Source organism: Drosophila kikkawai, chromosome 2L, assembly GCF_030179895.1.
Source record: "Drosophila kikkawai strain 14028-0561.14 chromosome 2L, DkikHiC1v2, whole genome shotgun sequence".
NCBI classification, from domain to species: Eukaryota; Metazoa; Arthropoda; class Insecta; order Diptera; family Drosophilidae; genus Drosophila; species Drosophila kikkawai.
Window position 1 is genome coordinate 21,413,791 of NC_091728.1, and position 27,688 is coordinate 21,441,478.

Consider the following 27,688-nt stretch of genomic DNA (forward strand, 5'->3'; position numbering starts at 1 on the left):
AAACGAAACCATTACATAACATATGCAATAATAACAATAAAAGTGTGTAAATGCAATGCCTAGTTTAGCAATCTCCAATACGTATAAATATATTTTGTAAATACGAACAATAAGATGCATAATTAGTCTGTCAATCAGCTGACTTTCATTCGTTTTTACATTTGCAGTTTTGCAATTTCATTGTTGCTTACACTCTGCTCTGGCACGTGAATGTCGCCGGTGCTAATTGAATTAGCCTGGCTAAATTGTTGCCCAAGGTGTGCGCCCCAGGTACTGCCCATTGAAGGGCTTCCTTCCTTGCCAGTGAAAAGCCGTCAACTGCATTGGGCCATCATTTAGTTGGCTAACGGCAGCGGTACGTGCTGCATGCGTACGGTCGGTTCGGAAATTTTAAACAAAATATATAAAATCTCATCTCTTAAAAAATCAAGAAACAAGTTTGCCAAAAATCACAGGTGTGTGTCCTTAAGGAGGGGGAAGTAAAGTGAAAAAAAACAGTGGATTGAAATTCTAACAAAATAAAATTTCAAGAATCTATGGTGATAAAAATAATAATAAAACAACATTCAAGGTGTCCTGATTGTCAAGGGTTTCTCTTTATAAACTTTAAATAAATATAAATGAAAAATTCGTTCCCTAATTACTCTAAATTTTCTTAAAAACTCTTTAAAACCTAAACCCTCTTTGGCCTCTTTCGTAACCAAGACCATAAGTGAAACCCTTTAAATGCCTTATGCAAATTGTCTTTGGCTTTACACAACATAATGCAATTTGCAAACTACAAATTTGCAAACTCTTTGACGACCCAAATTTACATCGCTGCTTAACCCACTTGTATCCAACCCCAGGAATATATTCTTCAAGCATTCAGTAGAGCCCATTGAGTGTCAGGATGTCAGGATATTTGCCATATTCCCAACTGCCGGATCCCACGGATAAGTTCGAGATCTATGAGGAGATAGCCCAGGGTGTCAATGCCAAGGTATTTCGGGCCAAGGAGCTGGACAATGATCGTGTTGTGGCTTTGAAAATCCAGCATTACGATGAGGAACATCAAGTGTCCATCGAGGAGGAATATCGTACTCTCCGGGATTACTGCACCCATCCGAATCTGCCCGAGTTCTATGGAGTGTACAAGCTATCGAAGCCAAATGGTCCGGATGAGATCTGGTTTGTCATGGAGGTGAGTTTATTATACAAATTAAATGTTTAACTTATTTTTCGTGTAATTTCAATAAAAATATATTCTTTTAAATACATTTTTAAGTATTTCAAAGATCGAAGTGATTTCTGAAAGACCCTAGTATAGCAATTTCCTTGGTTTCTTTGTAAATGTTCTCTGTAAATTCTTTTTGATTTGGCACTTAAAATCACATAATAAATGATTATTTCTATAAATTTAATTCGTATTATAACAATTTTTCTCCCCAGTACTGCTCCGGCGGCACCGCCGTGGATATGGTGAATAAACTCCTAAAACTCGATCGCCGCATGCGAGAGGAACACATTGCCTATATCATCCGGGAGACTTGTCGGGCGGCCATCGAACTCAATCGCAATCATGTCCTGCATCGGGATATACGGGGCGACAACATCTTGCTGACCAAAAATGGACGCGTTAAGCTGTGTGATTTTGGATTATCCCGTCAGGTTGACTCTACCATGGGTAAGCGGGGCACCTGCATTGGTTCCCCCTGTTGGATGGCTCCCGAAGTGGTGGCCGCCATGGAGTCGCGTGAACCGGACATCACTGTTCGTGCCGATGTGTGGGCTCTGGGCATCACCACCATTGAGCTGGCAGACGGAAAGCCACCCTTTGCTGACATGCATCCGACTAGGGCCATGTTCCAGATCATCAGGAATCCGCCGCCGACCTTAATGCGACCCACCAACTGGTCGCAGCAGATCAACGATTTCATTTCCGAGTGTCTGGAGAAGAATGCCGAGAATCGACCCATGATGGTGGAGATGGTGGAGCATCCTTTTCTCACCGAGCTTATTGAGAACGAGGACGAGATGCGTTCGGATATCTCCGAGATGCTGGAACTCTCCCGGGATGTGAAGAGTCTGTATAAGGAGCCAGAGTTATTTGTGGATCGTGGATATGTCAAGAGGTTCGATGAGAAGCCAGAGCGTATGTATCCAGAGGATTTGGCTGCTCTGGAAAACCCAGTGGATGATAGCATCATTGAATCTCTTCGACATCGCATAATGATGGGGGAATCGTACAGTTTTATTGGGGATATATTGCTGTCCTTGAATTCGAATGAGATCAAGCAAGAGTTTCCCCAGGAGGTAAACTATGACTTAATTGTAAAATTATACTTAAGTTATATATTATTTTTACTATAGTTCCATGCCAAGTACCGCTTCAAGTCGCGTTCGGAAAACCAGCCTCATATTTTCTCGGTGGCCGACATTGCCTACCAGGACATGCTCCATCACAAGGAGCCACAGCATATTGTGCTTTCAGGCGAAAGCTATTCGGGCAAGTCCACCAATGCCCGGCTACTGATCAAGCACCTGTGCTACCTGGGCGATGGCAATCGAGGTGCCACCGGACGCGTGGAGAGCTCCATCAAGGCCATCCTGATGTTGGTGAATGCCGGCACCCCAGTGAACAACGACTCCACGCGTTGTGTTCTCCAATACTGTTTGACCTTTGGAAAAACTGGCAAGATGAGCGGAGCCGTCTTCAATATGTATATGCTGGAAAAGCTGCGGGTGGCCACCACCGATGGCAACCAGCACAACTTCCACATTTTCTATTATTTCTATGACTTCATCAACCAGCAGAATCAGCTCAAGGAGTATAATCTTAAGGCTGATCGCAACTATCGTTACTTGCGTGTTCCGCCAGAAGCTCCACCCTCGAAGCTGAAGTACCGTCGTGATGATCCCGAGGGAAATGTAGAGCGCTTCCGGGAATTCGAGGACATCTTAAGAGACTTGGATTTCAATCACAAGCAATTGGAAACTGTACGCAAGGTGCTATCGGCCATTTTGAATATTGGAAATATCCGTTTCCGTCAAAATGGCAAGTTTGCGGAAGTGGAAAATACGGATATTGTGTCCCGGATAGCCGAGCTTTTGCGCGTGGATGAGAAGAAATTCATGTGGTCGTTGACCAATTTCATAATGGTCAAGGGTGGCATTGCCGAACGGCGACAATATACCACAGAGGAAGCCCGAGATGCACGCGATGCAGTGGCCAGCACCATTTACTCCCGACTTGTGGACTTTATTATCAACAGGATCAACATGAATATGTCTTTCCCGAGGGCTGTTTTGTAAGTCTTTTTAAGAGGTGAAAAAACTATGATAAATTATAATATAGTCTTTACTTTCCAGTGGCGACTCCAATGCCATTATTATCCATGACATGTTCGGCTTCGAGTGTTTCAATCGGAATGGCTTGGAGCAATTGATGATCAACACCTTGAACGAGCAGATGCAATACCATTATAATCAGCGGATCTTTATCAGTGAGATGCTGGAAATGGAGGCCGAGGATATAGACACTGTCAATCTGAATTTCTATGACAACAAGACCGCTCTGGATAACTTGCTAACCAAGCCGGATGGCCTGTTCTACATCATAGACGATGCCTCACGCTCTTGCCAAGATCAGGACTTGATTATGGGTAAGCTTATACAAATAATAAATATTTAGAATAATTTTATTAATTTAATTAATAAATTTTAGATCGCGTTTCGGAGAAACACAGCCAGTTTGTGAAGAAGCACACTGCCACTGAGATATCCGTGGCTCATTATACGGGCCGCATCATTTACGATACGCGCGCCTTCACCGACATCAACCGGGACTTTGTGCCGCCGGAAATGATCGAGACGTTCCGCTCCTCGCTGGACGAGAGCATCATGCTCATGTTCACCAATCAACTGACCAAGGCTGGCAATCTCACGATGCCTTTTGAGGCGGTACAGCATAAGGATGAGACCGAAAGGAGATCTTATGTGAGTTTTGAGATTTAAATTTAATATTTATTAATTTATTTATAATTTTCTTAAATATATTTCCAGGCTCTAAATACCCTGAGTGCCGGCTGCATATCCCAGGTGAATAATTTACGGACTCTGGCGGCCAACTTCCGCCACACCTGCCTGACTCTGCTCAAAATGCTTAGCCAGAATGCTAATCTTGGCGTGCACTTTGTCCGCTGCATTCGCGCTGATCTGGAGTACAGGCCGAGAGCCTTCCACTCGGATGTGGTGCAGCAACAGATGAAGGCTTTGGGTGTTTTGGACACGGTCATTGCCCGCCAGAAGGGCTTCAGCTCACGGCTGCCTTTCGAGGAATTCCTAAGACGGTGGGTAGAATAAAAATATACATAAAAATATAAATAAATATTAAAATTAGTTTATATATTTTGACACCTTTTCGATGTTCTTGAAAATCGCAGTGATTTCTAAAGCATCCTAAATTATGTTGCTTAATAATTTCTTATAAAATTAATCCCATTCACTGCATATTTATCATTAAACATACAATTTTCAGGGATAAAATTGATTTATAGATCATTTTTACTCAGAATATATTTAATATTGCTTTAAAATATCTTTAAAAGGATTCAAAATTTTGCTAAATTTTTTTTTTTTATACCTAACACATTTTATTGCATAGACACCGTTTTTAAAATATTTTAAAATTGTTTTTCAAAATATTCTTAAATATTTTTCAATGATTTTAAAGAGCTTTTTACATACATTTTCCTAAACAGCTATCAATTCCTGGCCTTTGACTTTGATGAACCTGTGGAAATGACCAAGGACAATTGCCGCCTTCTGTTTTTGCGTCTCAAGATGGAGGGATGGTCCCTAGGAAAGACCAAAGTGTTTTTGCGTTACTACAATGATGAGTTTTTGGCTAGGTAAGCATTGTAATTATCATAAAGTCTCTCGAAAATTATAACAAAATATTCTTACAGATCGTATGAGATCCAAGTGAAGAAGGTCATCAAGGTGCAATCCATGATGCGAGCTTTGCTAGCTCGCAAACGCGTCAAGGGCGGCAAAGTCTTCAAATGTAAGTTTAGAAAATTAATTTAAAATTAACTTAAGAAATTAATTATAATTTCCCCCATTTTATAGTGGGCAAAAAGGGACAGGATCATGATGTGGCCGCTTGCAAAATACAAAAAGGTAAAAAAACCCAGGTGGATAGGCTAAAAGAGTACGATGAGGAGCACATCGACATAAGTGAGACGCCCTCGGAGGCCGAGGAGATGTTCCTTGAGGCTAGAATGGACGAGGCTCTGGCAGCGGTGCGAATTTCCAAGATCGAACAGGCCTCAGCCGATGAATAGGCACTCCGCTTTCTATATACCATTAATACACATACTATATCACTATATCGATCGAAACTACTACTACTCGAACTACTACTACTACTACTAATTCTACCAATAAAATCTAGAAAATGAAAACAACAAAGTAATCAACTAACTAGTCTAGGGTCTCGGCAACCACTTAAGCCGCTTAGTGGTGTCAAGTGTGGCTCCCACCCTGCTCCACCTCCTCCTGTATCTGATGCAACCAATCGGCTTATAGCCAGTCTAAGACATAACACTTGACATCGACGGCACCTGCTGGCAGAGAGATGAGTTATAAGTGCTGCGTAGAAAAGAAATGAAAATTTAATTAAATTAAGGTGACTTCCCTTCTCAGTCTGCCATCCGTCCGCCCACCCATTGACCGCCTTTTTTAATGGGTTACTCTAACGGATTTTCTTTTGCATTTATATATATATTCCCACACAGCCTTCCGGGGATTCCGCGACCGGGTCCGCCTACCGCCGCTGGTCAACGAGAAGACCGGAAAGCTCAATGAGAACACTGCCGACTTCCTTAGGCCATTTGCTAAGAAGTGGCGCGAGAAATCCATCTTTCAGGTTTTGCTGCATTACAGGGCCGCACGCTTCCAGGACTTTGTCAATCTGTCACAACAGGTGAGAAGTCTACTTATTAAAAATAAATTTTATATATTATTTAAAAAATAATCTCAATCCAGGTCCACATCTACAATCAAAGAATGGTGGCTGGACTTAATAAATGTACCCGGGCAGTGCCCTTTGAGAGGATTAACATGCGTGAGGTGAACTCTTCCCAGTTGGGACCACTGCCTGTGCCCATCAAGAAGATGCCCTTCCGCCTGGACCAGATACCCTTCTACGACACCCAGTATATGGTGGATCCGGCCAACTCCATTTCCCGCCAAACGTTTCCCAATCAACTGTTGATGCAGCAGCAGGAGGAGGACGAACCCTGGGATAGTCCGCTGCAGCGCAATCCCTCAATGACATCATGTGCCTTGACCTATAATGCTTACAAAAAGGAGCAGGCTTGCCAGACCAACTGGGATCGCATGGGCGAGAGCGATAATATATACAATCAAAGTTACTTCCGGGATCCTCAGCAGTTGAGAAGGTTAAAGGCTTATGAAAATATTTTTTAAACATTAAAAAAATATGTTTTTTGACAGAAACCAAATGCAGAGGAACATGAATGCTTACAACAATGCCTACAACAGCTACAGTAGCAATTATAACCAAAGCAGCAGCGGCAACCAGAACTGGGGTGTCCATCGTTCTGGATCAAGACGTAACTCCCTGAAGGGCTATGCGGCGCCACCACCACCCCCACCCATGCCTTCGTCCAATTACTATAATCGGAATAATCCCAACCAGCAGCAACAGCGCAACTATCAGCAGAGATCCTCATATCCCTCGGATCCAGTAAGAGAACTCCAGAACATGGCACGCAATGATGATGTAAGGGAGCTCTGATCCTCTAAAATATTAACTAATTATTTATAAATATTATTTTAAACAGAACTCGGAGGATCCACCATTCAACTTCAAGGCCATGCTGCGCAAGACCAACTATCCCAGGGGATCGGAGACAAGCACCTATGACTTCAACAATCGTCGGGGTTCGGACACCGATCAGCAGCACACATTCCAGGCACCCAAATTGAGATCGACTGGCCGTCGATTCCAGGAAGATGAGGGTTATAATTCATCGTCGGGAAACTATGGCATTGCCAGGAACTTTGGACAACAGAATAGGGCGCCTCCTCTGAGGCAATCCCCAGCGAGTGTGGGTCGCAGTTTCGAGGACAACAACAATGCTAGGTCTTTCGAGGAGGCAGGATCCTATGTGGAGGAGGAGATTGCGCCGGGAGTGACACTGTCCGGATATGCCGTGGATATTTAGAGATTATATGGATATCAATTTAAAGATAAATATTAGATGTTATACGAAAAATAGTGCAGTGCGTTTCGAACTATAAAGACAGTTGTGAAAAAGAAAAATACCCACCAAAAAAGATTTAACTGTTTAATTGTTATTATTATTTTTATCGGGGAGGGGTTGGGTTTCGATATTAATTGAAAATGTGCCTAAAAGTAGGCTGCAAAATGTTGCATTGTAGGTTTACTCCAAGCATTTTATTGCATATTTTTGGACAGTAATTTTGAATAACATGGATATCGATGCTGTGCTTTCAAAGGCAGCAAGTATGTCCTGGCTATTATCACCACGAAATAAGCTTTCACTGTCCAATAAAGTTAAAATTTATAAATCTGTTCTCAGCCCAATCTGGAAATATGCATTGCAAGTCTACGGCATAGCGTCTAAGTCTAACCTTAACAAAATTAGAGTAGCGCAAAGTAAGATTCTTAGATCAATTTGTAACGCCCCCTGGTTTATGAGAACTAGGGATATAGAAAGAGATCTCAAAATCCCAAAGATAGGCGACGTAATACGGATACAAGCAGAAAAGTACCAAGAACGCCTTGGTACTCATCCTAACTCCCTAGCGAAAAGGCTCATATTGAGACCAAGAAAAAGGAGACTCAAAAAATACCACCCACATGACCTTCCTTTAAGATTCATATAACTGTTTGAAGCTTAATAATTAAAATGTAAATAATATAAAAATGTAAATAATAAAAAAATTATTAAAATTAATGTATAATCATGTATACCTAAATTTCGTCCTTCCCCTGTAATGTACAACTTGTTTAAGCTGCCACATAGGTAGCAGTATACTTGTTATTATTGAATAAATATACACATTAACAGAAAAAAAAAAAAAAAAAAAAAAAAAAGGATATCGATATGTTATATAGATAACAATATCGAGCTCATTATAGATATCGTTAAATATCGCTAAATTAAAAACATCAACATTTTAATTTATGAAAAGAAAATGTTTGTAATATATTCTATTAAATTAAAAATTATATATAAATGAAAAATTCGAGTTTAATGTAATTTTATGCTCCTTTTAAGCAATCCTCTTAAAAACTTTAATATCGTAAAAAGTAATATTTAAAATTAAATAATTTTTCGAAAGCAAAAAGGAGGAATTCTGAGGGTACCCTCGTTTATTATTTTTTTTTATTGCTTGAAAAATCGCAATTTTCTTTTAATGAATTGTCCTAATATTCCGGAACGCACTGTAATTTAAGAAAAAATTATTATATTTAAGAAATATTAAATTCTTTTACCCAAATTCCACTCCCCTTTGGTTGTCATATTGCTATAAACATTAAAAACCTTTTAAAATAAATTAGAATTCAGCAAATATTTTGCATTTATTGACGCAGGAATAAAAAGGGGAAAATTCGACGATTCAACATTGCTTATGATTTCATTTTCACACTTTTCGATCTCTTTTTAAAAACGCAACAACAATACTCTCAGTATTACACATAAACTATATCCATTATACATTGTATATATAATATTTAAGAAATATTAATAGCTAAACAAAAACGTTTATAGGAATGGATTGAACAAATACTCATTTTCGTTCGTTCGCAGGACTTTGTTGATTTGATTTTTGTGTGTGTGTGTGTGTTCGTTGATAGGGACTAAGGGAAAATAATAAAAATTTGAATTATTTTAACTGCACACCCAAAACGGGCATGGTATTGTAAATTCTTGAACATGATAGAACCATGTTATTCCTCTGATAATATTCATATAATATCAATCATCCATGCCGGGTTCGCGTAAACCATCTGAATGCATTTTCTTGCCGGCAATTTCCAGCATGGCACGATCCTCCAAATTGCTATCCAGAACTGAGCGTTTCTGTGGAAGAGTTGGAGGTTAAAAATACATATTTAAAATATACTAATGGAGGTAAAATACCTGACCCTCGCCGCCTCCTTCTTCGTCCTCATCTTTCACGGGCAAGTCTCCAACGGCCCATACCTCCATGTTGCGTATTTTAAATTGTTTGCGTTTGCTGTTATTAAAAAATGTGATAAATTTGTATAATCTTTATTAAGTTGAAGGGTAGAAACCCACCTCAACTGCACATAATCCCTATATGTGGTACAGCTTTCAACGCTCTGTCCATCGCCAAACATGCAGTCAATCCACAGACCCCAGAAATCAAATTGTCCGCCCATGCCCTGGATACCAAAAATACATATAAACAATTAGCAATCAATCAATTATTTATAAACACAATTACTCACCAGACCGTTGGGCATTGTCTGCTGATTCAAATTCAAATACTGATAGTGATCGTTATAGCCTGACGCTGTAAAACAGCGCATGGCCGGGCTTAAGGTGTACAGCAATGAGTTGTCATCGCCGCCAAATTGTGGCTTTAGAGCCCAAGATTCAGACGCATAGCCGCCAAATATGTATTGATCCTCGTCCTCGATGAAAAACAGCGTGGGACCCTTGTCTAATACCTTACCCAGCATCGTTGAAAAGCTTTCTCCGTTGATTTTCGATGAGAAAAGGAAGCGCCATTTGTGCCTATGCTCGCGGGGCAATTGAGCATTGATATACAGAACGTGAGGCAGTTCGATGATTGGGCGATAGTGACTGTTTTGAGGGGCATCTAGAAAATATAAATAAAATTATTACAAAACTTTTTGTTAATAACTTAAAAAACAAGTAATTCTTACCACACAATTCCGGCAGAATGGGTATTTGCACTTCCTTAATAATGTTGCGTTTACTGCCGCCATGACGGGTATACAACTGATTGAAGACCTCGCGCCAAATCTGCAAGAACTGGGGAGTGACATGAAGCCAACGCTCCAAGACCTCGCTGGGCATATTGTGCTCCAGCTCTTTGCCCAGATTTCGCATCAGTCCCTTGGCAAAAGTGCAGGCGGAACGCTCAGTGGTATTGAAGCCAAGATCCTGCCACTCCTTGATGCCAGATGCCTTGGAAGTGCTCTCCAAATGAACATAGGTCATTATGACCGAGTAAATGTACTAAAAACAAAATTGGAGAAATTATTTTAGATCTTAAAACTTAAACTTTAAAAAGTTAGACTTACCTGCTCCAATTGCTTGCAATTGAAGGTGTCATTTCCACCCTTCTCCAGCGAACCCAAAAGCATTTGCAGCTTTTGCTCAATGGTTCCACGCTCCATGATGTAGTATGGCTCTCCGAATTTCTTCAGCGGTATATTGATACTTTGCTGGCCCGGCTTTGTGGGTGTAAACAGAAATTGAGCCGTACTTTCGGCCAGCGATCTTTCGATGGTTTGCGACCACGTTTCCTGTTTTCAAAAGCAACAACAAAAACCAAAGGCAAAGTGAGAATAATAAACAAACTGCGCACCACCGGATACGTAAACATAATTTTTTCCCGCTGCTGTCAGCAAATTCTTGCAGGGAACATTGAAGGTCTGGGAAGCGCTGACACAGATTAACCCATTAAAAAGTGGATTTTATGAACCTGCATATTTTGTAATATTACAAAGTACTCTTTAAAGTACCACTTGAATCTTAAATACATTTTATAAATTTCTGTAAAACTAGTTTCTTCCTGTGCACTGATTAATAAACTCGAGGGCCTGTGGGCACAAGTGGGTTAATTTTTAATTCAATTGGACCGGCCCTAATTGACGACCCCAGTCATCGGAATCACGACTAATTCGTTAGCAAGCAAATTCAACAAAGCAAAAGACAAACAAAACGAAAGGCGACCGCAAACAAATTAGACAATTTGTGGGACACGTTCTCTCGCACATACAGAGCCCGGAATTATCAATTCATAACTGATAACAAGGAAAGTAGACGGATAAGTTATACCTATTAGGGGTTTGGAGTTATGAAATACCCTGGAGGTTACAGTTTCGAAGAAATCTGAGCTATAAATAGATAAGAATCTGGTTAGAAACAAATATATTTGCTTTAATTGTTGCATCTTCTTTGAATTTGAGAAGCTAAAAATAGATATTTTTGCGGTGATATGTAGTTTTATAAGATTGAAAAGTCTGGGAAGCTAATGAACTTGATTTTATTCTTATATTAAGATTGGATATTGGTAGGATTTTAATTTAATTTAAATACTTTTGAATAATACTATATATGAAGCATTTGATTTATCGGGTTTTGAACTAATTTTAGGATTAATTAATTTTTGGGGATCTTATGAAATTGATATTATTTTAATATTAAGATTTTAATATATTTTAAATATTTGTGAATTTGATTTCTCGGTTTCTGAACTAAAATAAGGATTAATTAATTTAATTATAAACTTTTAAATAGTTTTAAATGAATATTATATAAATTTAACTTTCAATTTTATTTATTATAATTATTAAAATAAATTAAAAATTGAGAAATTAAAACACACTTTCCTAATAACCTATCTTTACTTATCGTTAACCCCATTTATTTATTTATATAATTGAATGCTTGGCAAACGACTGTCCAAATCAAGACACCCTCCTTGACAAAAGGGTACTCCGGACACAGCAGGTGAAGTGCCATTTGTCAGGCAGCCGTATGGTTGGGGGACCTTGTGATTTCTCTTTTTCTTCTTCGGGGAAGTTCACTCTGCACGGCCTTGAACTAACGACCCTGACCCTTTGACGCAGTTGCACCCTTCACTGTGTCCCCCACATTGATTTTCGCACTCATACACGCGGCTCATCGCGGAGTTCGAGCCCGAGTCCGAGTCCTTCGACTTACAATTAGCCTGTCCTGGGTCAGTTTCTCCAGAGCTCCGCCGGACGCATTCCTGTAGGCACTCTCCAGCATACGTAGCTCATCCGACGTGTAGAGATTATCCGTCTCCCGCTTGCCACTGGCATTTCCCATTTCCCTTTAACTGTCTCACTCGTTGGTTTCTTTATTAATTTGGCGACTGGTTTCCGTAAACAATGCGCTCAGCTGCTGCTGCTTTTTGCGGTAGGCGAATTTTAATTGAAAATAAAAAACAAACTGCGATTGAAAATAGAAAACAAACAACCAGTGTGACCGTACGATTTTCCACAAAAAATACCGAAATATGCGAAAGGCGCGAATTCGCCGAAAAACTGTAGCTATATAGCTAACCTGGATAGCGTAACATAATGCATTTTTAACAGTTTTCCCTGCGGTCACACTAACGGCATTCAAAAAAAATTTTTAAACAAATAACTTCGTATTTCAACAACAAACCGTTATTTGTATAAATAATAGATCTTAAACTGGCTAAAAACGAATCTCTTTTGGAAGAAGAAACGGAGCACAATTCCCTCGATGAAAAACTGCTACACAAGGACCTAAAACATGAAACTGTGAGTACTTTATATGTGATAAATATTTGTATTAAATATTTTTAAACCTTAGGAAAACCTGTCGAGTTTACTTAGGAAAATCAAGAGGAATGCTGAATATATTTCAAGGCAAGCTGGAATCGGAATTGTCGATAGCGGACTTGCTATGGGAGGCCACTGGGCACTGCCCCCTGTCCAAAGTCCTTTTCAACAGGTTTTACACTCAAACAGCATTTCCCTGCTCATAAGGAGGAAAGGGTACATGAATGTCCTTGCTGCCCAGGGGCTTTTGTTACGAAAATGGATCTTAGATGCCACTTAGAGTTAGTCATACTGGAAAACATCCGTATAAGTGTTCCCAGTGCCCCAAGGCATTCACTAGAAGTGTGGCTCTGGAAGAACACATACAAATTCATACGAAAAAACCGAGTTGAGGATTTTTAAATATACAATGTATATATTTTATTGGTAGAAAATGAATTTGTAAAATAGAAAAACATAAAACATTAATTGTAAAAAAAAGAAGCAGTATTTTTAAATATACTTATGTAGTCTATATAACATTTTTTACCTATATAGGAGAAAATAGAATTAAAAAACAAACACAATAGTTTGTTTCATTAAACATTTTCCTTTTAATTAAAAAATGTATGTAAAAAGCTGTTAAAATCTTTCAATTTTGGGGGAATACCCTAAGCTGTAAAATTAAATGGTATTAAACACCTGCCTCGATGCGGTCACATTGGATAGCATTTATAAAAACATAAACAAAAACAAAGTAGCAATAAATGTACAAAATTTATAAATTAATTGAGGAATATGAGCGCCGCGACCCGGAGTTTCCCTAATGGGAATCATATCATGGCATCACCCGCCTTGGAGCACAACCGCCTGGGAATCCCCTCCAATACCGAAACCAATAATACGTAAGTAAAGGCACTTATTGGATTTAAGAAATATCTTCAGTTTTTTCTCTTATTTACAGAGCAATCTGCCGAGTTTGCTTGGCAAAAGAAAGGGTAATGGTCAATATATTTGAGGCACCGCCAGGATCAAGCACCTTGATTGCTGATATGATTTCCCAGTGTACTGGAATTTACATTTCCCAAAGACAAGCCTATCCCAAGACCATATGCCGACCCTGCATGCTGGATGCCCAAAATGCATACGAATTCAAGCAGACATTCGAGAGGAGTCAGCAGTATTTCAGTCAAATTAAGGAACAGGTCGAAATACTACCAGAGAACGACGAGGGAACAGATCAAGAAGCGATGAAGGAAGGCTTTGAAATATGTTTTCTGGAGGAAGAAGAACCAAAACCACACGAAGTGAAAAATGAGCCAGAAAATCCAGCTCATATTTCAGATATTTCCGAAGCAAATTCCGCCGAAAGAGATGACAATGCCACCTTTTCTGCGGCGGAGCGTCCATTTAAGTGTTCCCAATGCCAGAAAACATTTATTCGCAAACATCAACTTGCCACACACATTCGAATTCACACTGGAGAACGACCCTTCCAGTGCGAACATTGTCCCAAGTCCTTTACACAGAAACATATTCTAAAGCTACACCTTCACACTCATACGGGGGAACGGCCATTCAAGTGTTCCCACTGCCCCAAGTCCTTCGCCCAGAAGTCAACTCAGCAGGCCCACATTCGAATACACACGGGTGAACGGCCTTATGAGTGTTCCCAATGCCCGAGATCATTTTTCCAGCAAGCCCATCTTCAGAAACACCTTCGCAAGCACACTGGGGAAAGGACCTACCAGTGCTCGCGCTGTCCACAGGCCTTCGCAGATCGATCCAACTTTCAGAGACACTGTAGAATTCATACCAAAGAACCCAAGACAAGATAGGTTTTATTGAGAAATAATAAGGAAAATGATATCTGTAGATATTGAAATTTGTTTTGAAGTTGTAAAGAAAATGTGGTTTAAGGAGTATTACTTTCATTTATTGCTATAATGTAGTAAGTATTACTTATACGAAAGAGAAAATGTTATTGAAATGCCAAGAAAGGTAGGTTTAAAGCCATAAATGAAATCTGTAAATAATTTTTTTAATATAAAAACAAATTTTAAAGTACAACAAAATCCAAATAAACAGTATTTTTATTCTAAAAAAAAAACGAAAAACATTTAAAACCTTTTCCTTCCCTTTCCCTTTCCCTTGAATTATTCTTGCACCCCCTTTAAAAAGGCCTTCGACCTTTGAAATTTCCATTTCGTTACCCCAGCAACACGTTGTGTTAAATCAATTGAGTAACCCACAAAATCTCCCATACAAAAACACAAGAAAATTCCCATACATAAAACCAAAGGACCTGGCATACCGACAGGTAACTCAGGAATCAAGTCCTACCCAGTAGAGCCATCGAGATGATTGCCAAGAGCAGCGATGGGTCGCAGCACCGCGGGCGTAAGGTGCGCGAGCAGTGCGGTTCCTGTCCGAACCGTTTCTCGAAGGACAAGCGCCAGGTGGTGGCCGAGGATTCGGATACCACCGAGGTGGAGTCCGACACTGACGAGGAGGACCGCTGGAAGGAGGTGGCACGGGCCGCTGAAATTCCCGCAGACTATTACAACATCCAGAAGCTGGTGAAGTACATCAAGGCGGGCAATCAGACAGCCACTATAGTATCGCTGTGCTGCTTAAAGGACTACGATCTGAGCACTCAGATCAATCAGTTTGCCATCTCGGACATCGGTGGACTCGAGGTCCTGGTAAATATTCTGGAGTGCAGCGACACCAAGTGCTGTTTGGGAGCCCTCACCGTCCTCTCCGACATTACTTTGAACATTGATATACGAAAAACAATTGTGGATCTCGATGGGATTCCGTTGATAGTGGATATACTGAACTCCTCGATGAAGGATCTCAAGACAATGGCTGCCGAAACATTGGCGAATGTGTGCAAGGTGCGACTGGCGAGGAAATATGTTCGGACCTGCGGTGGGATTCCCAAGCTAGTGGATCTTATCGACATTAAATTGAGGTAAGTTAAGAATAATTTTAAAAGATTTCTATTGCTTATTGTTTTAAAAGTTAATTAGTTAATTATAATTATAATGGTTTGTATACCCAGCATTCTAAAGACCCCTCGTGATCAATTGAGTGCCGATGATCTGGAGTCCCTGGACATGACCCGGGCTGGTGCTCGGGCCCTGTTCACTTTGGCCGATTCCAAGCACAACATGGAGCAGATGCGAAAGAGTGGAATTGTCCCACTAATGGCACAGCTCCTCAAGTCCTGTCACATAGATGTGGTGATCCCAATAATGGGCACCGTTAGGAAGTGCTCCTCGGAGCCAAAATTCCAACTGGCCATCACAACGGAGGGTATGATCCCTGATATTGTCACCCATTTGAGTTCAGAGAATACGGAACTCAAGATGGAGGGCAGTACAGCGATCTACAAGTGTGCTTTCGATGCCAACACCAGGGAGTTGGTGAGGGAAGCTGGCGGCCTAGAACCCCTGGTGACAATCATTAAGGATAAGAATATGAGGGAAAACAAGCCACTCTTGAGGGGTGCCACCGGAGCCATTTGGATGAGTGCTGTGACGGATGCTAATGTCAAGGTCCTGGATCAACTGAGAACGGTCAATCATCTGGTGGCCTTGCTGAATGATGAATGCGACGAGGTGCTGACCAATGTCACGGGCGCCCTGTCTGAGTGCGTGAGATTCCAGAGCAATCGCGAGCAGCTGCGTCAGGCCGGTGGTCTGCCATCCATGGTGGCCCTTCTTAACAGTTCCCATGCCCCGCTCTTGGAGAATTTGGCCAAGGCCTTGAAGGAGTGCGCCGAGGATCCGCAGAGCATGAGAATACTGGAAGATCTTGATGCCGTCCGACTGATATGGTCTCTTTTGAAGAACACCAGCACTAGGGTTCAGGCCCATGCCGCCTATGCCATATGTCCCTGTGTCCGCAATGCCACCGATTCCGCTGAATTGGTGAGGAGTCTAGTAGGGGCCATGGAACTGGTGGTGGGACTGCTCAAGTCTAAGGATATCATGGTTCTGTCGGCCGTGTGTGCAGCCATAGCCACAATTGCCCAGGATCACACTAATCTGGCCATCCTAAGCGATCTCAGAGTGATTTACAAGCTGGCAGATCTTGTCCAGACCACGGATGATCTGCTAAGAATGAATCTGGCAGCCGCCGTGGCTGCCTGTGCCACCTTTGGCAATAATACCGAGGAGCTGGGACGCCTGCGCACTGTGACTCCGATTGTCACCTACATGACCAGCGACAATCCGCTGGTGCATCGCAGCACAGCCATGGCCCTGGAGAAGCTATCGATGGATCCGCAGAACTGTATTACCATGCACCAGGTGAGGGTTTTGTTTTTAAGAGAGAGTTCTACTTTAAAATATTATACATATTTATTCATCATTTCATTATCTTCTTCCAGAGCGGCGTGGTACCCTTCCTCCTGGAGTGCATTGGCTCCACCAACAAGGAACTCCAGTTGGCTGCTGCCGGCTGCCTGCGGAACATCCGAGAGCTGGCCCTGCGAGCCGAAGAGTATCTGCTTAAAATTGATGATGATTAGGATTGAAATTTTGGTCTGGATGCTCCATTACCCGATTGTTTATGTTATATGGTTAATGTTCGCGTAAATAAATATATTTGTCCATTGAAGCAATTAAAAAATTATATAAATAATGTTTTCGTTTTCCCAAAAATGAACAAGCTTTGGTTTCTCTGATTAACATCTAGCTATATATTTGTCGCTACATTTGGACTAACTAAGCTCAGCCTACTTCATTGACTCCCCTCAATAACTGGCATTGCTGCCCCTGGTGGAAATGCTCATCCGCCGCTCCACGCGATTCGTATGCGGCAGCAGGCAGCCCGGCGGTGGATAGCGCCACCTTCGGGGTCGCGACAACAAAGTACCATCCGTCGAGGCTCGACTTCGGAAGGGAGCGTCGATGTCGCTGCGAGAGCTGCTCAAACTGCTGCTGGTTATCTCATCCGTGGACTCGGTGTGGTCACCGCTGCTCTCCTCCAGACAGGCACTGCCAATAACCAAAAACGAGCGACGACCGGCGCCCAAGGAAGAGGCTTCGTAGAAGGAACTAGAGCCCGAATCGGGTGTAATAATGCCATCCGTGTTGGCCACATCGCTGGTGGAGCGTTTAAGCTTGGGGAATTTGGTAAAGACACGCCAGAAGCGAAAGACATCGCGGAAGACATTTTGGACCTGTTTAAAAATATTTAAAAATTATTTAACAATTATATTTAACTTAATTAGTGATTAAACCCACCTGCTCAACGCTTTCTCTCACTGAAATCTCATGAAAACAGGCACAGGATAACTCCCTGAACCTTCGCTGACCCTCCTCCAAGCTAACCATGCGATCCCCGGGCTGATCTGTCTTATTGCCCACCAAGATAACAGGAATATCCAAAGTATAGTCCTTGAAAATTAAGAAATATTAATAGTCTAAACTTAAAACTGAAGGTTTATAATTATAACTCACTTTACTGGCCGAACCCAGCTTGCGTCTCCTTTTGTTGTAATTTATCAGGAACTTTAGGCGACTGCACTCGTCAAAGGAACACTTGTCCGTGATGGAGTACATGAGGATGAAGGCATCCGCCCAGCGTATATTGGACTCCAGACTCACGCCATCTAATTCCTTTAAAGAACATAACCCAGAATAAACTTTAAACCTACTTAAAAAGTCATTCCACTCACTTGCAGCTGACCGGTGGCATCCAGAATGTCAAACTGAATCTGCTCCTTGTCCAGCGTGGTTTGGCAGGTGTAAATCTTCTCCAAATTGGGATCATATTCGCCAATGAAGCGACGGGTAATAAAACGCACCACCATGGCTAAGTTAAGGTAGGTTCATAGAGTATGGGTTCCTTGTGTTCTCGGGGGGAAGTGGAGGAGACTCACCCGTTTTTCCAACGCCACTTTGGCCCAGAACCATAACCTTGAGCGTCTTTTGTTTGTTAGTGTGCAGACCCAACTTGACCAGCGATGACTTTGGCGAGGTGGCATTCATTGTGGAGTCCAGGGAACAATTGTCTGGAAAATATAATAAGATTTTTAGCAAGTGAAGAGATAGAGAGACAGGTATTGAGACTGTGAGATACCAAAGAAATATATATTACAATGAATTTATATTAATTTTTTTTGCTTTTACTGAAGGCTATGATATCTATTAGTTTATTTCCCTAAATTATTAGATTATAAGATATTATTCCAATATAATTTTGAATTTTCTTATTTTCAGAAAACGTTTTATAACTGAGGCCCGCCTTTTAGCTATTATTATGATATCATAAAATATTTAATTTCCATTTATTTCTGAGGCAAAAATTCATTTCTAATAATACTAATTTATTTCATATACATTCTTAAATATACAATTAAAATCTCTTTAGCCTTCGCATTAAATTTAGATATTCAAACAGGTGTGCAAAATCGTTTTTAAATCCCCATCAAAATATATATAAATATTATATATTTTCTTATTTAAAAAAGGAAAGAAAACAACATTCCCAAATGTTCCCATCAATGTCAGGGCCAAACATGTATCATAGAAGCTTGGAGTCTGTATTTTAGGGTCTCCTATTTCCGAGACAATATGTCTGCCAAGAGTGACTGACATAACCTTTATTCTCACCGAATTCCTGATTCTGTTGTGGCTGGCTTTAGCTCCCCCTAAACCCACATCAAAAGTTGGTCCAAGACACAGACTCTGCGACTAGACCAGGTCGCATTCTTATTTGGGCCAAAAGACTCCAAAGCATTATTGCAAATTTTTAAACAAAACAAAAAGACAAGGGATAAGGGAAATGGGAGAGACACTCAGAGAAAAATTATACAGATTTTTGTATTAATAAAAAAATTAACTTAGAACACAAAAAGACACTCTGGAAATAAACAACCTAAGAAGTTTAAGTTTAAAAATAATTTAATAAAATTTTACTGAGCCAGACAAATTAAGAAACTATCTAAAATGATTAAATTTAAGTATAAACGCTTGAAAATATATCGTTAAAAATTCACAGAAATAATTTATTGTATATTTTTTACAAATAAATAACCAAAAACAAAGGCCAGCGTTTACTAAACAAAAAATATACAAAGATTTATATAAGATGTTTTCTAGAAATTAAAAAAATTTCACTTTTAAACGTTTTATAATTTTTTAATACCTATTTTGAATAAGCATTACATAATTTTATAAATAGTGTGATTAAACACAGATTAAATAAATATAATTTCACTTATTTAAAGGTTTTCCCAAGTGCATTCCTGTTTCCAAACGCAGCAGGAACACTCAACAAAAGATGCTCGGCTTGTGTGTTTTTTATAGTCACCCATGGACATTTCTTTACACACATGTGGGTGGGGAGGCATGGGGGTGTATTTGCGCTTTTGATAAGGTCAACAATGTCAGCAGCCACCGACAACTATGAAACATTTATTGGACACTTTCTGCGTTGTCCTCCAGAAACAGCCGCAGACAGAAACAGAAAATAGAGGATATATTCGAGGCGCAGTCCTTGAACATTGTCATGGTCATTACTATAAATTATAAGGACACTCCCCTGGCAGCCGATTAGCGCAGGATGTCAAAGCACTTCAAAAGTATGGCACAAATAGCAAAACAAAAAATACAAAAAACGGAGCAGAGGGAGCAACAAGTGACAACAATCAAATATCAATTATTTCTCACTCCTTTCCAGTGTCCTTCAGTTACGGATATGGGTAAGTCCTTGATATGTGTGTGTTTTACGCAGACAGACTGAGCTTCAGGCTCAGTTGAAACACACGTGCCCAGAGATGAGGTATTGGTTATTTTTAGTTTAGTGATTGAGTGGAAAATGGATTCAGGTTTAAGTGAATTAAATGCAGGGGATTATGAAATACAAAATCCTATTAAATATTTAAATTCCCCAAAAAAAAAAGCCCTTTGATTTCACAAATGAAACTATTAAGTTTATATGTAATTGCTTTTCCTTAAAATCTTTGAGTTTTACAACCAAACAACCGCCAGTTCAATTACACTTCTTGGAAATGCTCATCAGTAATCATCATCATCAGTAATTAAAACGAATTTTTCGGTTGAGAAATAATTGCAAGTCTTTTAAGGTTTCGCAATGCCCTAGCTCTGTGGCTTCAAGTTTGTAACAAAATCCTAGGAAAAAGTGTAACAAATGGCCTTGGCAGCCAGCCAAACTAAAAGAGGATTTCACCTCACCTCAAACTCATTTAAAATCCAAAGCAATACCTACAGAAAATTTCTATGTTCTCAACGTTTTCTCCAAGTTTTGCTGCGTAGATTTTAATTAGTTGGATTTGAAACTCAAACACTCTCGAACGGTCCATGACAGCACTGTGCGTGCTTAATGAAGCGTTTTCCCCCCACAGTATCCGGCTTTTCCTATTTTCCTGGCTCTCTAGTCTAGATCCCTCTTACTGCCAGCTGCCGCCTAACATGGCGTATACGTAATGCCCAAGCATCAAGTGGTTTTTTGGTATAGGCTTTAAGACTAATCCGTAAAGTTTTGTCTGTGTAGCCAGACGCTTTTAATCCTCAGGGGGAGGGCCGGGAAAAACTTTGCTGTTTCCCTGCTAATTTGTATTTAATTATACAATTCGGGTAAGTTCCGGGAAAATCTCCTTCCACCCGCTAATCTGTCGCCATGTTTTGGTTTTCCCAAATTTAATATTTTATTATCTTGCCTTCATTCACTATCCCAGTCTTCTCTTTCTTTAAGGTTTTTTATTGTGAAGGTGTGCTTTAATTTTGCTGTAAAGAAAGGTGACGCATTGAAGCAAGGTGTAAGCACCTGCTCGGTCGCACACTAATGAGTTTCCAAGAATTTTTTGAAAAAAAATGGTTAAGGGCACCCGCACTCTTTCTTAAGAAAGGAAATCAGAAACTAAATCAAATGGAAACGATTGGTTTCCCAGGCAATATTGTCAAGAGCTTGGTTATTATGTAAGAAAAAACAAGCTTGCATTCGAAATTATCAAGTGTCTGAGCCCCAGGACCAAAATATAATTTTTTCTGGGAATTTAATTAGGTGTGAAATTGCATCATCAGAGGATTGGCATGTTTACAACTTGAAAATATATATTGAGGGGTCAATTTCAAAATGTAAACAGTCTAGACTAAGGATTAACTTAAGGAAGTATTTTAAAGAGACTTTAACTTAAAGTATTTAAGTATTCTATTTAATATTAATATAATTTCTTATATTAAGTTTTACCTCCCTAAATAATTAAAATACATTACCAGCTTGCAAATATCCTTAATGTTACCTTGGGTTAAATAATTATTTTCCACCCACATATCCTAGATTCCTAATTACCAAAAACTAACCCAAATATTTGGCAGAAACTTTTAGTTCTTAGTTTATATGCCGGCTTATCTTTAATCACCCAACTAAGCTTTGCCTCCAAGAGTACCCCTTGTGCTAGGTAATGACAGGACACTCGCATGTCTGAATTATCAGGACGTCGTTGACCGGACCTTGACATAGGCATTGAAAGTGAAAAGCCTCCCAGCGTTGATGGGGGATGATGAAGTTGGGCCCCTTTTTGGGTTTGTTGACCTGCTCTCCCTTTATGTTTACCAACACACGCCGGTGGTCTATTGCGCACCAAAATATAATTGGGGGCCCCAGACGAAGATTGAGTTACCGCACTCTATAGTTTCCTACGCCCCCTCCTAACTTTTTACAATTTTCTTTACAGAGGAAAACATATAAATGATGAGGAAATAAATATAAATTATTAAAGTGGATTTATATGTTTTCCCTTTTTTTTTAATAAAACAAAAAGAATGATAAATGTATGTAAAATTTCGTAGTTTCATATTTTCAAAAAGATGTTTGCAGTTTTTTTTGTTACAAAAAAGTATATACTTAGTTTTATAAACACTTATTCTTATCATCAAAAAATATTCCCCCAAACTATTTTAGTTTCTGCCAGTGTCTCTAGTCTTTTGTGGAACACGTGTACGGGCAGTTGTGGTTGTCATCGCCCGAAAGTTGATTGGGTTGATGAGGATGATTATGCCAGAAAGCTTGGAGTTCCACGGAAAACAAATCAAACTGCCCAGCCAACAAGTGGTTGTTCAGGAAATGGGGGATAGTGACGGGGGAGGAGGGAGAGGGGTGGAGCAGGGGCTATAGGTGGCGATGCCATGTGGGTTGTCATGGTGCCAACCAATTCCACTTTCGGCTAAGGTCATGGGAAGTGCGCCACTTGCCATGCGAACCATTGTTGATGATTGGAGTTGCCCACTCCATGGTGTCTCGCTGCCCTCTGCTCACACTTCCACTTTTACTGCGTTTTTTTCCTATTTTTTGCTTGTCATTTTATTTCAGTATCGAGCAGCGAGTTAGCATTAACAATAAATACACAGGGGGAAAATAGGGGTGTATTAAAGATCTTTATAATGATTAAATTGTTAGAAATTAGTTAAAGAATTATTACAGAAATTAAATTAAAATGTTAGAAATTAGTAGAATTTTTAATATATATAAATATATATTTTTTAAAGATTATATGTATATATATATTTTTTTTAAATCCAAGCCTGCTAGTTTCAAGCTGTATCCTAATTATTGTTTTTAAATAAATTTTTTCTTTGTAAATCAAGCTTAAGTCTCCTTATAATTCAGAAATATTTAAATTTCTTAATAGTTTTTTATCTGCATAAAAATATTAGTGAAGTTTAAAATATAATATAAATAAATACAATGTTTAAACGAGTAATATTTTAAAGTATAATTTTTATTTACTGTACGAAGTCCTTTTTCTCCCCTAAACTTAATTAAATTAAATAAAATTAAATTAAATTATATATTTTATACAATATATTTGTTTACATTTTTGTTCTCTGTGAAATAGCAATAAATGTTGCCATTGGTTTTTCTCTCATTTACTCACTCAGTTTGTTTTGCTGAGCGGCCATGAAATTGAAAATGCGTAAAAATGGTTGGAGTTGGCGGTCAACTTCCTTCACATAAGCATTCACCTTGAGTGGGGTTTAAATATATATATATATACATTTATATATAAAAATAAATGTAAGAAAAGAAATTTCTTTCTTCTTTTGTTAGACGTCGGCAGACATTTGCCAAATCAGGCTCATAAATACAAGTCAAGCGTCATAAATGTTTTTTTAGTTACGCTCACACGGGTGATTCCTTTTTGTTTACTAAGCACCATTTAAATAAACATAGACACGGGGCCACAAAATAAAAAAAAGGAACAAGAAATAAGGAACTAGGGGAAATATGAAGCGAAAGGATTCAAAGCAAACGAAACTTCAAGGACACAACAAACTCTTTAAAAAGTTTTAAGTGGTTTGATATGCGATATGGTAAAAGGGTTGAAAAAGGTAAAATTTGGTATTGGTAAAGAACAAGGAGAAATTTAAATAAATTAAGGGAAAAGTAACCGAAGCCTAGAAATAAAATTAAACTTGACTTGCTTATGGATTTTAAAATGTACTTAAATACTTAAATATTCTATCTATTAAATATTATATTATAATATCATCCCTGATCATGGTATATATTATTATATTCCAACCCACTGTATATACCTAATTATTATCAAATATTGTTTGACTTTTATCTGCTTAATTCCATTCCTTTTTTGATTCCAATAAAAATAGGGACTTCTCATAAATATCAATGGAATTTATGGTTAAGAACAACATTTCCGCATCAGAGAGAGAGAGAGGAGACCTCAAATTGAATAAAATCTCTTTAGCCTCCGACATTCCTCTGCCACTTTTGCCACTTGTCGTCGTAGGCTGTGTGGATGCAAAATATCAATAACTCAGGGCGCCTCATAACATGTTATTACCCTCCCTTCCAGCCCTTAACGGGCGGGCTTCCAGCTTTCTGCTCTTTATGATCCCTCCATCCTCATAAAATTCCCATGCACTTGTCGTACCCGGTACCCACTCATTGTGTCAGTTTCTCGAAACGATGAATTATTTTTGCTACCCTGGGATTACATAAAGGGATATAAGGCTGAAAGGTGGGTTTGTTTGAGATTAGAATCAGGGATAAGTCAAGGGGGATTTAGAAAGTATAGTTTTCGAAAATAAAATAGTATTGGGGTATTTTTAAGATATTTTAGGATAAGTAGTTATGTTGAGATTAAAAAAGTTAATGATGAATTTATTTTATTCATTTATAAATAAAAATAAAAATAAAAAAACCTCACAGGCTTGGAAATAATGTCTTAAGAAGTATAGAATTTTTCATAGATTTGTAACTATTTTAAATGCTTTCATTCACAGCCTTAGAATCTTATCATTATTTTTCTTTTCATTTATTGCAGCTTGTCACTGAATTCGTACTTGAGAATTTTAAGGGCATTCTGGAAAACTTTTTACATTCAATGTTAATGAACAGAAGCTGTTCTCTAAAGTTTCCTCTGATAAATTACATTATTTAATATTGAAAAGCCAATTATACAAAAATTTATTTAATTTGGTTATTTTCTAAGTTCCAGGGTATACCCTAATTCGGCTTTAAAGGTTAGCTTCTCACCGCTTCGATTTTTTTTCTGCGGCTATGGCGTTTGTCAACGTTTGCTACTGTCTCTGGTTTTGTCTGCTGTCGACAGGCAATAAAACGCTTTTGTTTGTGGCTTTATAACCAGCACCGGCCACAAAGTAAAAGCCGGCCGCCGCCGCCGCAGTTAGGGTATCGGGTGCTATTAACTAGTCACTTTGGCAGAGGTGCGAGCAGCTCTCTCAGGTATTGGGATCCCTGATTATGTTGTGTTGATATAATAAATCTTGCCGCGCTGCGTCGTAAACACTTTCCCCCAAATCCAAGGCGAGATTAGATGGACGAGGGGCATCGAATAATATAAATTTTGCATTTCACTTTTCGCACAGACATGCTGCTGGGGCGACCTTGCCAAATTTAAAACTTATCAAACAAACAAATCAAAAACAGACAGAGCGAGATGGACGAGCGTTCACCACAATTTGTTTTATTTCTGAAAATATTTCAAAGTCAAACAGTTTGGCACAAGACTGTTTTTGGCGGAAGTGGCCACAATCAAAGCCAATTATAATGATTAACAAATCGAGAGAATCAAGAAATATATGCAGAGAAACCATCAGGTGAATAAGTTATGGTCCATGGGTGAGACATGAGTCAAGGTCGGCTGGAGAAGCGAAATAATAATTTCGCAAAAGGGGGGGCTAAAAAGCAAACATTAATATTTACGTATATAAAACACAGGTTTTCCCCTGCTTTAGGTTTATATTTACTTAGGGTATTATGGCTAAGCCCCTCTAGAATTAACCTTTTCCCACGCCACTGCCTCTGCTAAAATTGTTTACAAAATTCCCAAGAACTATAGTGTCTATCGCACAAAGGCAAAACTTTTGATTTAATTTATTATGTGTTCATGTTGCTATTGGCTATTAATATGAAACAAAGTTTTCTGCAAATTTCATTTGCCATAAATTCAAGTATTTTATTTAGTTGTAACAAAAATTAAGTATACGCACCGTTTGATCAAGGATAAGATGTTATTTAGCTCGAGAATAAGCTATATTGATTTTAATAATTGAACAGCTTTTGTTTCATAAATGTTAACACTTTTTTACTGTTGTTTGTCTTTTGTTTATAAATATTAAGTATACGCACTGGTTAACTATAATTGTTTTTGTACAAAATATATTTAAAATGTTTTCTTAAAACTTGTTTTTTTTATTATTTGTTAAACGTCTTTTTATTAATTATTAAATGTTATAATAATAAATACTTTTTATTTTTCAATTTATAAATTTGTACATTCGGTATAAACACAAAAAAACGATTTAATGTATATTTTTGGCAAATGATTATTAGTTTTTTTCTTGTACTGCTTTTATGGTTTTTTTTTATAAATAGTTTTTATTTGGCTTTGGTTTCCTGTTGTTTGGTTTCTTTTACTTGATTATTGTTTATTAAATAATTTACTTAATTGTTTGATTTTTCATAAACGTTTTAATTGGTTTTTATAGTTGTTCTTGGAATATTTTTTATGTTTCTTATTTTTAGATATTTAATGGCCTTTATTTTATGATTTATTATTCCATGAAAATATTTAATAGTTTTCCGAATTTCCGAATGTCTTGTTGACACTCCAGCTTCCTGTTGCGTATTAATCCACTGGCTCATAGCAATTATGCTTTTATATATCCAACTAGTGCCGCTGCCAGTGCCATCGAAGTGGTTTTATTGCGACGCAGCGCCGGCCGATGCGTTGCCATTGTAAAACAATAATAAAAAACACACGGAGTGCGGCTGGCCGCCACCCACAATTCCCACACTTTTCCGCACTTTTCCCACCTTCGCAGGCGGCGGTGTCAACAAAGTCCTGCGATGTGTGGACAGATGTAAAATGCAAAAGAGTTCGGCAAGGAAGTGCTGCACCACACGAGACACGTATATATGTATATATATTATATCAGAGATATAGGAATAACACGAAACTGGGAGCAGCAACAACAAAAACTCGTAGGAAGTTTTCCTCTGCGACCGCGACGCGTCGCATCTGCTGCGCTGCTTGAGGCGGAATGAAGCCACGCACACAGCAACAGTTCGCCACAAAAGTTTATAAACATTGTAAAAGCCCGCCAATATTCCCTAGCAATAGCAAACATGCTGCCAGCAACATTTCTCGCTGAGGGAAACATATGTTTACAATTGCAATGTTGCTAAAGCGGGAAATTGAGACATAAAAGGGAGAAAAAACTTTGAGAGATACTTAACACGTATTGTGACCTTACTTGAAATAATTCTAATAAAAAATATATTAAGTTATAAGCTTAATATTCTGAAAAAAAGAAAAGAATATATAAAACATATTTATATGAAATTAGTATTGATAATATAAATATAAATATTTATAGTATAAATTGGCAGGCCTTATGAAAACTTAGTTTTGTTTTGTTCTGGCCTTTTAAATTAATATTTTTAGTCTACTATTTAAAGTTTACTATAAAAAAAAACTCTTCAGAATATTAATCTTTACTTATTTATTTTATTATTATTATTTATTTTATTTGTGAATTAAAAATTAAACAGATTTATCCCAGAGTTTAAGGGGGGGGTAAGGTATTT

The 27,688-nt window shown here is 38.7% G+C and overlaps 5 protein-coding genes across 6 annotated transcripts; 3 read left to right on the forward strand and 2 right to left on the reverse strand.

The window, feature by feature from the left end:
- Positions 1-349: 349 nt before the first annotated feature.
- On the forward strand, positions 350-7,354 carry ninaC (STKc_myosinIII_N_like and MYSc_Myo21 domain-containing protein ninaC). The gene is made up of 14 exons (XM_017164174.3): positions 350-455; positions 849-1,183; positions 1,432-2,295; positions 2,353-3,290; positions 3,352-3,644; positions 3,707-3,978; positions 4,045-4,331; positions 4,743-4,892; positions 4,950-5,047; positions 5,113-5,163; positions 5,781-5,968; positions 6,031-6,446; positions 6,502-6,790; positions 6,852-7,354. The coding sequence occupies exons 2-14, from the start codon at positions 893-895 to the stop codon at positions 7,233-7,235; spliced, it is 4,521 nt and encodes a 1,506-aa protein (XP_017019663.1). The 5' UTR covers positions 350-455; positions 849-892; the 3' UTR covers positions 7,236-7,354.
- A 1,237-nt stretch (positions 7,355-8,591) lies between these two features.
- On the reverse strand, positions 8,592-12,267 carry LOC108072865 (MTOR-associated protein MEAK7). The gene is made up of 7 exons (XM_017164182.3): positions 11,985-12,267; positions 10,337-10,561; positions 9,956-10,271; positions 9,515-9,888; positions 9,342-9,448; positions 9,183-9,279; positions 8,592-9,122 (listed from the first exon to the last, which is right to left on the reverse strand). The coding sequence occupies exons 1-7, from the start codon at positions 12,111-12,113 to the stop codon at positions 9,018-9,020; spliced, it is 1,353 nt and encodes a 450-aa protein (XP_017019671.1). The 5' UTR covers positions 12,114-12,267; the 3' UTR covers positions 8,592-9,017.
- A 1,019-nt stretch (positions 12,268-13,286) lies between these two features.
- On the forward strand, positions 13,287-14,499 carry LOC108072836 (zinc finger protein Paris-like). Its single transcript, XM_017164128.3, has 2 exons — positions 13,287-13,479; positions 13,539-14,499. The coding sequence occupies exons 1-2, from the start codon at positions 13,373-13,375 to the stop codon at positions 14,410-14,412; spliced, it is 981 nt and encodes a 326-aa protein (XP_017019617.1). The 5' UTR covers positions 13,287-13,372; the 3' UTR covers positions 14,413-14,499.
- A 290-nt stretch (positions 14,500-14,789) lies between these two features.
- Positions 14,790-17,150, forward strand: gudu (Armadillo repeat-containing protein gudu). The gene is made up of 3 exons (XM_017164121.3): positions 14,790-15,551; positions 15,642-16,893; positions 16,974-17,150. The coding sequence occupies exons 1-3, from the start codon at positions 14,935-14,937 to the stop codon at positions 17,112-17,114; spliced, it is 2,010 nt and encodes a 669-aa protein (XP_017019610.1). The 5' UTR covers positions 14,790-14,934; the 3' UTR covers positions 17,115-17,150.
- On the reverse strand, positions 16,920-27,084 carry LOC108072830 (ras-related and estrogen-regulated growth inhibitor-like protein). Of its 2 annotated transcripts, XR_011445780.1 has the most exons (7): positions 26,089-27,084; positions 18,471-18,602; positions 18,267-18,403; positions 18,049-18,207; positions 17,833-17,985; positions 17,146-17,768; positions 16,920-17,090 (listed from the first exon to the last, which is right to left on the reverse strand). XR_011445780.1 is itself a non-coding variant. In XM_017164122.3 (6 exons), the coding sequence occupies exons 2-6, from the start codon at positions 18,577-18,579 to the stop codon at positions 17,340-17,342; spliced, it is 987 nt and encodes a 328-aa protein (XP_017019611.1). In that variant the 5' UTR covers positions 18,580-18,602; positions 26,089-27,084; the 3' UTR covers positions 16,920-17,339. The 2 variants fall into 2 exon arrangements, 1 of the variants encoding a protein (XP_017019611.1); XM_017164122.3 differs by having other exon boundaries at positions 16,920-17,768.
- Positions 27,085-27,688: the final 604 nt, after the last annotated feature.

Coding starts and splice junctions, on each gene's coding strand:
- LOC108072830 (XM_017164122.3), bottom strand. CDS start 18,579: ATGAATGCCACCTCGCCAAAGTCATCGCTGGTCAAGTTGGGTCTGCAC. Junction 18,404..18,470: donor AAGTGGCGTTGGAAAAACGG/GTGAGTCTCCTC, acceptor ACCTTAACTTAG/CCATGGTGGTGCGTTTTATT. Junction 18,208..18,266: donor ATGCCACCGGTCAGCTGCAA/GTGAGTGGAATG, acceptor TGTTCTTTAAAG/GAATTAGATGGCGTGAGTCT.
- gudu (XM_017164121.3), top strand. CDS start 14,935: ATGATTGCCAAGAGCAGCGATGGGTCGCAGCACCGCGGGCGTAAGGTG. Junction 15,552..15,641: donor CTTATCGACATTAAATTGAG/GTAAGTTAAGAA, acceptor TTGTATACCCAG/CATTCTAAAGACCCCTCGTG. Junction 16,894..16,973: donor ACTGTATTACCATGCACCAG/GTGAGGGTTTTG, acceptor ATCTTCTTCCAG/AGCGGCGTGGTACCCTTCCT.
- ninaC (XM_017164174.3), top strand. CDS start 893: ATGTCAGGATATTTGCCATATTCCCAACTGCCGGATCCCACGGATAAG. Junction 3,645..3,706: donor AGATCAGGACTTGATTATGG/GTAAGCTTATAC, acceptor AATAAATTTTAG/ATCGCGTTTCGGAGAAACAC. Junction 3,979..4,044: donor AGACCGAAAGGAGATCTTAT/GTGAGTTTTGAG, acceptor ATATATTTCCAG/GCTCTAAATACCCTGAGTGC.
- LOC108072865 (XM_017164182.3), bottom strand. CDS start 12,113: ATGGGAAATGCCAGTGGCAAGCGGGAGACGGATAATCTCTACACGTCG. Junction 10,562..11,984: donor TGACCCAGGACAGGCTAATT/GTAAGTCGAAGG, acceptor TTTTGAAAACAG/GAAACGTGGTCGCAAACCAT. Junction 9,280..9,341: donor AGGGATTATGTGCAGTTGAG/GTGGGTTTCTAC, acceptor TTTTAATAACAG/CAAACGCAAACAATTTAAAA.
- LOC108072836 (XM_017164128.3), top strand. CDS start 13,373: ATGAGCGCCGCGACCCGGAGTTTCCCTAATGGGAATCATATCATGGCA. Junction 13,480..13,538: donor AATACCGAAACCAATAATAC/GTAAGTAAAGGC, acceptor TCTTATTTACAG/AGCAATCTGCCGAGTTTGCT.